The sequence below is a fragment of the Benincasa hispida genome, chromosome 11, assembly GCF_027475165.1.
Source record: "Benincasa hispida cultivar pf3 chromosome 11, pf3_genome.v1.1, whole genome shotgun sequence".
NCBI classification, from domain to species: Eukaryota; Viridiplantae; Streptophyta; class Magnoliopsida; order Cucurbitales; family Cucurbitaceae; genus Benincasa; species Benincasa hispida.
The window spans coordinates 13,343,236-13,356,773 of record NC_143488.1 but is presented as its reverse complement, the minus strand read 5'-3'; the positions used below and the strand labels follow the sequence as shown (position 1 = coordinate 13,356,773).

The 13,538-nt window shown below is 31.1% G+C and overlaps 1 protein-coding gene across 1 annotated transcript; it reads right to left on the bottom strand.

The window, feature by feature from the left end:
• Positions 1–3,437: 3,437 nt before the first annotated feature.
• LOC150032410 (cathecol O-methyltransferase 1-like) lies at positions 3,438–11,901 on the bottom strand. The gene is made up of 4 exons (XM_090307372.1): positions 11,391–11,901; positions 8,460–8,770; positions 4,145–4,209; positions 3,438–3,764 (listed from the first exon to the last, which is right to left on the bottom strand). The coding sequence occupies exons 1-4, from the start codon at positions 11,819–11,821 to the stop codon at positions 3,453–3,455; spliced, it is 1,119 nt and encodes a 372-aa protein (XP_090163498.1). The 5' UTR covers positions 11,822–11,901; the 3' UTR covers positions 3,438–3,452.
• Between the last annotated feature and the right edge of the window lie 1,637 nt (positions 11,902–13,538).

The following is a 13,538-nucleotide window of genomic DNA, read 5'->3' as shown; positions in this document are numbered from 1 at the left end:
GATCATGAAGAGGGAATTAACATAACTTCCTCTCCCTCTTCCTCTCTCTTTTCTTATTTGTGTTGTTGAGAAAAGCACATAATAGAATTTTTAAGAAAATCTTTCATACTTCTCTCACTCTCCCAATCTTTTTGAAAACTCCCTTTGCCAAAAACTCTTTTGGAGCCCATGCTTCCATCTTCTTTGTTCATTAAGAATAACAAGGTCTCTGCTTGATAGTGTCCAACTTAGAGGAAGTGTTCCTGTGATTCCAAACCAGCACCATCCATGATCTCGAAGGGGATTGTCGTGAAGTTTTGTGGTCCATCAAGGGTAAGTTTCTCTCTCTCAATTCTCTGTAGAAAACATGCTTAAGTGTTAAATGTTTATTCTAGTTTTGATGCACGTTTTCATCTCATATTTTTTTTATACAAACTAAATTCAAATTATACGGCGTTCATACGCTTCCACAAGAAATTTCATTCCTTCAAAACCAACTTTCATCAAGATAAGAAATCTCAGTGGGAGCAAGGGACACAACATCAGAAGCAAATGATGCATTAGAAGGGAAGTTGGTTTGAGAGGAAGTCATGCTTAAGTGAGCTTGATGAGTGGTGGATTGAAATGCTACCTTAAGAAGCTGGTACCACACGAGCATTATGTCCATGCTTATGAAGATTTGACATTGAGCTTTTTAAGAAAGATGTTTAGATGGCCAACGAGAGAGGGAAGGATTGGATTAGGGTTTGCCAAAACCACAAAGGACATTATTTGGTGACGGACAATTAGGAAAGGATTTCATGAAAGGAAAATGAGGGTGGGAAGGAATGGAGATTGAGACTTCTTGTTAATTTGTTGAAGGAAAAAACTAGAAAAATGAGCTTGAGCCAAATTTAGCTGTTCAACAGAAGATTGTTGTTCAAGACATGCCTTACATGCCAATAGGAGGCTTCAAACATCCTCTATAGAAGGAACATCAGCCCAATTCTGAATTGAAGTAACGAATGCATTGTACTTGACTCCTAGCCCTTCTATAATATAATCTAATTTCTCTCTATAAGAAATAGGTTCTCCAATGCCTGTTTTTGAATGAGAAATTTTGGACTACTCACATATTGTCACATCATTTCTCAAATTAGTAGCGAAATTACCAAATCATCAAATTTGGATCCAATTAAAGGTTAACATGTGTCCTAAATTGAAATTGAATACATAAGTTGGCAAATCCTGATGACATCGCTTGTTTTCATCATGACCATTGAATAGATAAAATTAATTCGGTCCAATTTGACATTATTATTTGGGCTAAAGTCAAATAGGGTCCATGAATGGTTTTAATTTGACCCAATATTAAATAAAATCTAAGTCCAATTTGTTGTGCTAGGTCCATGGACAAACTAAGCCCAAGCCCATAAAACCCACCAGAGAATTCTATAAATAGAAGAGTTTTCTTCATTTTGGGGGGTCGGGAATTCTTCATTCCAAAGAGCCTATAAAGAATCCTCTACATTCAAAAGACTCATTGACTCCTAAAGATCGAACTACTCCTTCAAGCTAAAGTTTTAAAGATACAAAGATTTTTTTAAGACTTCAACTTCAAGAACATCACGAGCACCGCTTCCCCAAGTCAAGCATACACATTCAACTAAGAAAGAATCAGAGGATCAAGCACTAGAAATCAAACCACATTGCATCAAACCAACACCAACACATGTTCAATTCCGCGAAACAAGTTGCTCCGAAAACCTCGTACAAACAACAGCAAACCGATCAACAATTTCTTTAATATCTGATAGATAATGAGTAATAGATTGACCATCTTTTCTGATTTTATAAAGTTTGGCCTTAAGACAAATAATTCTAGCAGTCATTTTAGAATCATACATACGACGAAGACACTCTCAAATTTCATGAGCAGATTGAGGAGAAACTATTTCACCCATTTTTTCTTCAGACAAAGATGAGTAAATCGAGGACACTAAGATCCTATTAAACTATTTCAGGTAAGTAAAGTCATCACTTACCTGAGTTTGATTTGCATCAAGAAATTGAGGAGGACAAAGAACTCTACCATCTAAGAATCCCTCAAGCCCATTGACGATAACAACATTGAGTAATTGTGTCTTCTACAAAAGGTAATTAGTATCGTTCAATTTAATCGTCAGTGGCTGGGGAACAGGTGGGAGCATTACAGATCGTAGGAGGATATGTTGGATATGGAGGAGTAAAGAACAGATGACCAAGAGGAGCCATTTGGGGATAAAATTGGAGGTTGAGGATAATTTTGGAAGTTGGAAAACTGAGGTTGGAAGAATTATGGTTGACGGAGCGGCACATTTTGAGGTCTAGCAGTATAGATAGGAGTCTACTAAAGAGAAGTAACCACTGGTGTTGAAAGAGGAGTAGATGTGTGGGATAGATTCACTCAGAAGACAAAGAGGAAAATTCTCCAGTCTCTATTATCTATTAATCGATTAAGAAGAAGAAATAGAGAGTAGTCTGGACTATGATACCACAAAGAATATAAATGAGGGAATAAGAAATTATGAAATAGAATCAATATTCTCTACATATTGAATGACTACAGTACCTATATATATAAAGAGGAAGAAGGATACACCTGCGAAGCCCATATTAGAAAACCAATAACAGACTAAAGAATAGGAAAATAAGAGAAATAAACCATCAAACATATAAGGAGAGTTAATACTCTATTATTGTTGTCCTTTCACTTTGAGATTTGTAGAACTTCGTGCTTACCGTTTCAAAATATCAATTTAATCAACGAACTTTCAATAAATTTTAAATTTAATTTCTATTGCTATACGGTTAGATTTACCAAAAAGGTATTCTATAACTTACCAACTCTTTTACTGTAAATTTTGAAGAAATATTCATATAATATATTTTCTTGAATGAAAATTATCATAATTATTTAAATAATTTCAATAAAGAAAATAACTTTGAAAGATTAAATTTAAAGTCTATCTAAAATTGGATATTTGAAAGTTCATAGACTCAATAAATTTAAAAATATAATAAAGTGAAAATGATATTTTAACTTATATAATTTATAATATATTAGATTAATTATACATTCCTAATGCCAAAATATGAATGGAGTGTATAACATAAAGAAATAATAGATGTTCAAGTTTTTATCTTTTTTAATCTAATTTTTATTTTAAATTTTAAAATTCAAAATCGAAATATTCTAACAACATAAAAATCTCTATTTTTAAAAAAATTCACCATTTGGATCACATAATCCAAAATCAATTTTAAAAAATACATCTCCCAAATGCATATTCGGTCAGATAAAATTTATTTTGCTAACAAAAGACAAATATTTAATGATCTCCATCCACTTAATTATCCGACATAAATATCAAAATACAAATGCAATTAATATTCATACCTATAAAATAATATTCGTCAAATACGCCATAAAAAGTATTAGAAATCATCGATCTTTAATAGGATATAATGAATTTAAAAAGCTCTATAACCCAAAGATTGCATACATAAGACTGAAAAATGACATGTTTAAAGCCAGCTTGAGTAGCAATGGCCTTGAATTCGTAGCGAGTTCTCTCCCTCCCTCCTAAAAGTTGAGTCATCATAAGTACATCGCCTTGTGCAACGGCTCTTGCTGCACTTGTGGTTTCAGGCACTGTTGGATGCACAGCGTCCACCACGATTATCTTTCCATCATCTGGGATTGCATCGTAGCAATTTTTCAACAACTTCACACACCGATCGTCACTCCAATCATGAAGTATCCACTATAACCATAGATGTTCAAGTTAAGATTAAAAATTTTTGTTCAGTGATACGATATGATTCATCATCCTAAAATCGATTCAAATCTTAAATGCTTAGGACTAGCCTGACTATGTATGTGTGTTACAATTCACATCGTAGTTAAATATTCAATTTAATTAACTGTCCTCTCAAAAATACATAATTATTACAACTAAACTCAATTTTATTTAGTACGATTGAAAGTGTGGTTCATTAAACCACATGTTTGGGAATGTACTTGTAATTGGTTATATAATTTAAGAAATATGTATAATAACATGATAGATGATATATATAATCAAACAAATAATATGTGTGTGTATATAGTATATATGACGCAACAAAATCAAGCAAAACTAACCTTCATAAAAATAGCATCTCCCTTTGGAACTTTCTCAAACATGTCTCCTCCAACATGTTCTACACCTGCCAAATCATAATCAAAATTTCCCTCTTACATTCTTTCCTTTTTACAACATATCCTTTAAATTCAACATTGCTATTTTTAACATTTTAGTTCTTATATTTCCAAATGTTCAATTTTAATTTTTATACTTTTAATAAATTTTAAATTCAATTACTAAAAGTTTTTTTTTTTTTATCAAAATAGGTTAAACTAATAATAATAATTTTCATGCAACAAAATATAATATGTGAACACATATTTCCAAAATTCATTCTTAAATCATCGATTAACTCAAAAGCTTAAGCAAGTGGGTGAAGATAAAGTTAATTGTATATCACTAACACTCCCCCTCACTTGTGAACTTGAAATATTAAGAATGTCTAAAAAGAGGAAATGAATATTAATTAGAGAAGAAACAATATTGTAAGAGTTTGAACACAGGACATCCTAAACCACAACTACTCTAGTATAGTACCATCTAAATCACCAATTGACCCAAAAGCTTAAGCTAATGGGTGAAAAAAAATTTAATTATAATATCTAACTACTAGAATGCTTTGAATCCTAATTAGAATTGGTTTAGAAGATTTCAAGTCAAGATGGAGATTTGTTGGAATTCCTTGAATCCTACACCTAATTAAAATTGGTATTTGATATATTTAATTAATTAAATCTTTTCCTTCTCCATTTAGGGTTTAGAGAAGTGCACTATATACACTCTCTAACTCTATAGGCATAATTGACATATTCTATATTTTCTATAACATTCTCTCTAGTAATATTGTTCTCTCTCTGTCCCGTGGACGTAGCTAATACTTTTGTAGTAAACCATGTAAATCAATGTGTCGATCTTCTCAATTTCTTTTTACATTCTTTTGTATTCTTTAATTGTTGATTCCGTAACAAACTGGTATTAGAGCCTTGTTAGGATTTTTCGAAATTCTAAAATTGTTCGAAAATTAAAAATGTATGGCGTGAACGTAAAAAAAGGAACAATTTATCAGGAGCGCAGTGCAGTTCGATTTTTCAAGGACATATTCTACAAAATTGGTCATTGTCAAAGTTTCAACCGTTGGATCATGCTAAAATTTGGCTCGCCTATTGGGGACACACAAGGTCTCATTTTCAATGGTTGGATTGTCACTCTTGCTTTGATTTTATCCATATTTGCTGCTAAACAGAATATGTAAAACTACAGTGTAGTTTGGCTTTTTCAGGGAAAACTTTTACAAAGTTGCCAATTGAAGGAGTTTCATTTTGGATAGTTGGATCATCGTTTTAAGTTTTGGTTTTGTTCGTCATTCCTGTTGAACAAAATCTATAAAATTGTAGTGTAGTTTGGTTTTTCAAAGACAACTTTCACCAAATTATTAATTTCAGAAGTCTCAACTGTTGGAGCATACTGAATTTTGATCAGCTTATTAGGAATTCATTGGGACTTGTTTTGAACGGTTGGATCATCGTTTTGGACTCTAACGTTGTCCATCGTTTTGAGCACTGGTTTTGCCCATAGACATTGCTGAAAAAAATCTATAAAATTGCAATGTAGTTTGATTTTTCATTGACAACTTTCACAAAGTTATCGATTGTGGGAGTTTAAACTGTTGGATCGTGCTGAATTTTTTTCAGCCTTTTGGGGACACATAGAGCCTTGTTTGAAATGGTTAAATCCTCGTCTTGAGATTTTATTCTTCGTTGCTACTGAACAAAATCTATAAAACTGCAGTGTAGTTCAGTTTTTCAGAGACAAATTTAATAAAGTTGTCGATTCTTAGAGTTTCAACCAATCAAGATCTACTGATTTGATACGGAAGTTTTCTCTTAAAAACTTAAGTTGTTCAACATTCTATCATTTTGAGTTTGAAGGAGAAGTCTAAGTATGTTTGCCAGTATATTTCTGTTGCATTTGGTATATCTGTGGATTTCTGATTCCATCCCAGATCTACTGATTTGATTCATGTATTTTTGTTTGGAAACTCAAGTTGTTCGTCATTCTACCATCTTGAGTTCGAGGGAGAAGTCTTAGTACGTTTGGCAATATATTCATGTTGCATCTGGTACATCTATGGTTTTTTTGTTTCCAATCTAGATCTGTTGATTTGTTTCGAAAGTTCTTTGTTTGCAAACTCAAGTTGTTTATCATTCTACAATCTTGAGTTTGATGGAGAAGTACGAGTACGTTTGGCAATAGTTTATGTTGCATTTGGTATATCTGTGGGTTTTCTTTTTCCATTCCAAATATGTTGATTTGATTCAGAAGTTTTTTTCTTTACAAACTCAAATTGTTTCTCATTCTACCACCTTGAGTTTGAGGGAGAAGTCTGAGTATGTTTGACAATATATTTATGTTACATTTGGTATATCTTTGGGTTTTCTATCTACAGTCTAGATCTGCTGATTTGATTCATGTTCTTTTCTTTGCAAACTCAAGTTGTTTGTCATTCGACCATCTTGAGTTTAAGAAAGAAGTCTAAATATGTTTGACAATATATTTATGTCGCATTTGGTACATTTGTGGGTGTTCTATTTTCAATCCAGATCTGCTGATTTGATTCAGAAGTTTTTTCTTTACAAACTCAAGTTGTTCATCATTCTACCACCTTGAGTTTAAAGAAGAAGTGTAAGTACATTTGGCAATATATTTATGTTGCATTTGGTACATCTATGAGGATTTCGTTTCTGGTCTAAATCTACTAATTTGATTTGAAATTCTTTTTCTTCACAAACTCGAGTTGTTCGTCATTCTACCACCTTGAGTTTGAGGTAGAAGTCTTAGTACGTTTGGCAATATATTTATGTTACATTTGGTACATCTGTGGATTTTCTGTTTGCAGTCTAGATCTACTGATTTGATTTAGAAATTTTTTTCTGAGCAAATTCAAGTTGTTCGTCATTCCACCACCTTATGTTTGAGGGAGAAGTCTAAGTATGTTTGGCAATATATTTATGTTGCATTTGGTACATTTGTGGGTATTCTGTTTCCAATCCAAATCTGTTGATTTGATTCAAAAGTTTTGTCTTTGCAAACTCAAGTTTTTTGTCATTCTGTCATCTCGAGTTTGAGGGAGAAGTCTAAGTACGTTTGGCAATATATTTATGTTGCATTGGGTACATCTGTGGATTTTCTTTTTCGGTCAAGATCTGCTGTTTTGAGGCATAAAGGAGAAGTCTGAGTACATATGGCAAGATACATCTATTATATGTGAGAAATTTCAAGTCAATGTGAAGATTTGTTGGAATGTCTTGAATTCTAATTCGAATTGGTTTAGGAGATTTCAAGTCAAGATGGAGATTTGTTGGAATGCCTTGAATCCTACACTTAATTAGAATTAGTATTTGATATATTTAATTATTTAAATATTTCCTTCTCCACTTAGGGTTTAGAGAAGTGCACTATATAAACATTCTAACCCTATAAGTGTTGGCAGATTCTCTATTTTCGGTAACATTCTCTTTAATAATATTGTTTTCCCTCTATCCCGTGAACATAGCTAACCCATTGTTAGTGAACCACATAAATCAATATATCAATCTTCTCTATTTCTTTTTATGCTCTTTTGTATTCTTTAATTATTGATTTCATAACACTAACATTCCCCCGCACTTGTAGGTTTGAAATATGTAGAAAAGCCAATCAAGTGAAAATGAATATTAATTGGGGATGCAGGGCTTAAACACAGGACATCCTTAACCACCTACCCTAATACCATCTTAAATCACTGATTGACCCAAAAACTTAAGTTTTGTATGTGAAAAGGTAAATCTAATTATATAATATTAACATTATGTCAAATTTACCTTCACCCACTAGCTTAATCTTTTGGGTCAATCAAATTTAACATGGTATCAAAACCGGTGGTCCAGAGAGGTCATTTGTTCGAGCCCCAACAATATTTCCTTCTCATTTAATGTCGATTTCCACTTGTTGAATCTTCTTCGTATTTCAATCCCACAAGTGAATAGGAGTATTAATGATATAATGTTAAATTTGTCCTCACCTATTAGCTTAAAATTTTAGATCAATTGGTGATTTAAGATGGTATTAGAGCAAGTTGGCGTTCAGGATATCCTGTGTTCAAACCTCTGTAAGATTGTTCTAGTAGATAATAAAAAGAGTCAGTCATACATAGAACTTACGTGTTATTAAATTTAACATCACTCAAGAAATCTCCATATCAACATTAATATATCTACTTTGATCTATAACGACAGTGAAAACATTGAAAAGTATAGAAGTTAGATTTATTAAAAATGTTGAAAGATCACGTACCGGGATAAGATGGGGCATTCTGAATGACATGTGGTAAGTCGAAATTGATGCCTTTGATTGAAGGGTATGTGGAAGTGATGATTTGAAGGCCTACACCAAGGCCACCGCCAACATCAACTAGTTGCTTGAGGTTTGCAAAGCCTTTGTAGGATTTGACAATTTTTTTCATGAACATGGTGGTGTGATTTCTCATTGCAGCATTGAAAGCTTGGTTAAATCTTGGATCTAAGCTAGAGTATTCAAAGGCATGAACTCCATGAGCCCTCTTGAAAGGAATTCCTCCTTCAATAACTGCATTCTTCAGCTCACTCCTGCATTTTTAATCTTGGAATTTAAGTTTTGGGTTTGAAATTTTGATAAATCGTGTCCTTTTTTCTTAGCATTATAAAACTACATCAAGAGTACAAGATTTGGATAAAGCTAAAATGTTTGTTATAGTTCTTACTTATCTCAGAAGTGCTTTTAAATTCGAGTCAAACTGAAGGTCTTATATTGGCAGGCAAAACAAAAAAATCAAGTGACAAGAAATTGTCTTTTTCGTAATAGTCTTATAGTTGTGTTTCTTACATTATCGATAGAATCTAATATCAGCGATAAAAACAATAAATGGTTACTAGTGGTAAGACCTATTTAAAGAAGTTGATAAGAAAAATAATTTTCAGGTATATTTCATCATTAAGAGACACTGATAAAAGACGATCACTGACTATAATGAAACAGTACGTATGTCACTTTCTATCACTGATAGTAGTGATGAAAGACTATTACTGACTATCAATTATAGAAGTATAAGTATATTACTTTCGTTCAACGATAATAGTGGTGATAGAAGATTATCATCAACTATTAGTGATAGAATGTTCTATCACTCATGGACCAATAGAAGACTGTCACTTTCTATCACTAATAGACATCGATAGAACTATCGTTGTGTATCAGCAACTAGTATATAATGATACAAGATTATTAGTGTCTATTAGCAACAGAAGTATATTACTTTTTATCACTAATAGACAGTGATAGAAGACTATCATATACTAACAATGTGATAGAAGACTATCACATACTATCAGTGTGATGGAAGTATTTCACTTTTTACGTACCACTGATAGACAATGAAAGAAAAGACCATCACTGACTATTAATGATATGAATATATCACTTTCTATCCATGATAGACAATGATAGAAGTTTATCACTTTATATCACCAATAATACTGATAAGATTATCACTATCTATCATTAGTAGACTAATTTAAAGTAGGATGATTTTAAAAAGTTAACAATATAATTTTCATGCAAAAATTGAATTATATGTGGTCACCTTGATAATTAGAGGCCAAAGAGAACCAAAACCTACACTATGCTAATAGACCCTAATAACATTATATAGAAGTATCACGGATAGAATTATAAGTATATGGTTGTTTTATTTTTCATTCTTTTTTTTTCTTTTAGAGAAGTATGTCACTAATAAACTTTAATACAATTATATGTACAATTTGATTACTATTAGTAATAGACTTTGATAGAAGTATCTAGAAGTCTATCTATATTCTAATAGATCATGATAGAAGTGTATCAATAATAAGTATATCAGTGACATTACAGATTTCAGAGACGGTACTGCAATCCATTACATATTAAAGCTATTTTACACTAAACGTGACATGCAATCCACCATTACAAATCTCAAATATGACACCACAGTTTATTTTTGGGTCCCCAACAACCCAATTCACATCAAATTTATAACATCCCGATTTTCTAATAAATTTAAATTAATTATCTTAAATTATTGAATTTTATTTTCTTTCATTTTGGAATTTTGAGCCAAATTGAGTTAGTTTGAGATAATTAATTTAATTTTGGATCTTATTTGATAAAAGATTTGAAAATTTTGAAAGATATGGAATTTAAGAAGGAAATTAAAAATTTGGCTTCAATTAACCAATTCTACATACATACATACATATGTATGTATGTATGTATTAGATAAGTAATAATAAAAAAACCTTCATGCTGCAGTCCACCTACCCCCTTCCCAATATAAAAGACAATGGCAGTGAAATCTTATGGCTTTTTAGACTATATAGTTCATTTTTTTAATTATACTTTTCACAATTTTTTAAATAAATGTACAAAACATATTTTCAATATTTTCTATGAATGTTTTATATTTTCAATATATTTAGATTTAAAATTTAATATTTTATAGTGCATAATTAATAAGAACCAAAACCATCGTTTATGGGTTGGCTAGTCAAATAACATATCTTTCAACACATAGATCTTGAAAAGTTATATCGAAAAAACATCCAATTAACCTCTCAACAAAGTTTAAACTTAGATAACTTCAGCTTTCAAGGCATTAAAAGTCGTGATCTATTAAAATTTTGTTTATTTTAATTAATCGAAACGAACAAGAAAAAAAAAACATAACAAAACGAGTTATCATTTAACATTGAATTAGAATACATAACATTTTCTCAACATGTACACTGTAATGTTGAAGGTGTATGATGGGATCCGATGAGAGAAGGTAGTAACGAGGAAGAGAAAAAAAATGGTAATATTCGAGTGCATCTTAAAATGCATCTTTATACATCTTTTCTCATCACTCACTTAAAAAAAAATATTTCAGAAAAATGAATAAAAAAAATTTGTCACATAACAAATTATGATTAGACAATTTCGTGGAATGCACGAATATAGGTACTATTCGAAATGCTATAAATATTTTTTTAGAAAAATGTTATAGATCGAAATTAAGAGAGGAGAGAGATAGGAAGACAAAAAATGCTTAAGTTATTTCAGATAAAATTTTTGGTTTTTACGATTAGTTCCATTACAAAAAACATAGAAAAGAGTGAAAATAAAAGTAGAAATGGAAAAGAATACTAAAAATTAAATGTAAAGAAGAGAACAAACCAGCTGCGAAGGAAGACGTTATCTTGAATCAAGGATAAATTAAAAGCCACAGAGACTCCATCTTCATTATGAACATAATACTTAGAAACCGGATTAAGGCTATAAAGTCTCTGCATTTTCCCATCTTCATCGAACCCCACAGAGCATCCCACAACCATGTGGCTAGCTAGAAGCCTCAACATCCGATCAATCATCGACGTCGCATCCGGGTTCGTATTTGTTATCTCCCCAGCTATCTGTTCTGCGGAGAGCTCTGCCCCATCCCCAGCCTTCGCCAAGATATCGAACACGCCGAGCTCGAACACTGCTTGGAGCGTCATCGGTAGCACCGTTAGGGTAACCAGCTGTGCAGCGTAAGCATAATGTTGTTGTTCTTTTGCGGCAGCGTTGGATGGGGAAGGAAGGGTTGTTTGCTCCGCCATTGAATCCATTTCTTGCTTGAGCTGATATGTGTAGAAGAGGGAATAATTTGAGGCTGCTGCAACTAACTCTTTTGATGCGTGGTTGATAATCTCGTGCACAACCCAATTTAAAGTTAAATTGTCACATGATAATTGTCTTTTTAAATGATTAAAAAAATCTTTTTTTTTTAAAAGAATAATAAATCTGGGATTAATTACAACTTAGGCTGTAATTAATCATTCTTCGATAATATATAGAAATGTTGTGATTTATTATTATTATTAAAAAAAATACTTAGGCATATTCTAGGTATCACCTATATTTGTGTATCTCACTAAATTGTCCAATCAATTTGTTATATGATAAATTTTTATTATTTCTTTTTTAATATATTTTATTTTATTTTATTTGTGTGGGAATGATTAAAAGGCAGATGCATGAAGACAGATCTCTTATTATTATTTATGCCTCGATCAACTAAAAGGGTGGTTGTAATAAAAATAAATTAAAAAATTGTTTCAGGGGCATGGTGCCACAGAGGGAGTTCAGAGCATATGTGGTGTTTTTTTTTATTATTTTATATATCATCTTTGAAAATAAAATATTCTTAAAAAAAAAAAGTTGCTATTCGAGAGTCATTTGTAGAGGTGTTCATGGGTTGGATTGAAAGACGTTTTAGATTCAATCCAATTATTCGGGTTGTAAATTTCTTCAAGCCAAATAATCCTTATTAAGAAATGAACTCAACCCAACCCAACCATAAAATATTTGGGTTGGGTTAGTTTGGGTTAATTGGATCATTTATTTAAAATTTTGTTCTAAAAAGAAGAAAAATATAAATATGTAAAAATTTAACTTAATTATTTTTATATATTGAATTAAGATTAACAACTCAATTTCAGTTTATATAATGAAAATTTTCTTTTTAAGGTGCAAAGAAACTATTTTTAAGAGTCGTTAAAGAATAAATTATTAAAAAATATTGGAATTAAATAAAATTAAAATCAATATATGTATAAATAATTGTGTTATAAGTAATAAAAAAATATATTTTAAAGTTAATAATAAATTTGGATTGGTTTGAGTTATTTAGGTGAAGCCGCGAACCAACCCAACCCAACCCAATAAAAATTTTATTTATTTGAACCCAGTTCAACCCAAATGAGTTGATAACCAACCCAAACCGCATGGTTAGGTTGGGGTTGATCAATTTTTTCGGATCATCAAGTTTTTTGAACACCCCTAGCCATTTGTTTATGGGGGAAATGTTTACACTTTACAATATCTATTTAAAAACACCAAATTTCATCTTGGGTTCAAACAGCTAAAAAAAAAATTACTTTGAAAAAAGAATATAAAACAATGTATTATTTTATCTCTCATTCGTCCAATATTTGAAGTTACAATCCCATAAAATAAATTGAAAGTTAGTTATTTATTTGACTATATTAGAATATTTTCAAAAATTTAGGAAAAGTTTTTCAAGTCAAGAATAAGAGAGAATATAACACCATTTCTAAAGTACTTTATAGGATACTTTTTAAAAAAAGAAACTTTTTTAATTAAATTTTCATTTTTCCTTAGAGTTAGTTTGGGATTCTTTCAAATTATGATCACTCACCTAAATATCTAGAAAAATCTACACTCAAATATTTCTAACATTCTAGGAAAAGATCTTAAATAATCACTTGTGAAAAACAATCTAAAAACTTCTGAAACAATAATAGGTTACAAAAATAATAAAAA

Bases quoted from the DNA above. Each gene is read 5' to 3' on its own strand.
- LOC150032410 (XM_090307372.1), bottom strand. From the start codon at position 11,821: ATGGATTCAATGGCGGAGCAAACAACCCTTCCTTCCCCATCCAACGCT. The intron at 4,210-8,459 runs GTACGTGATCTT...ATGATTTGGCAG, and splicing joins GAATGCCCCATCTTATCCCG to GTGTAGAACATGTTGGAGGA. The intron at 3,765-4,144 runs GTTAGTTTTGCT...CTATGGTTATAG, and splicing joins GAGATGCTATTTTTATGAAG to TGGATACTTCATGATTGGAG.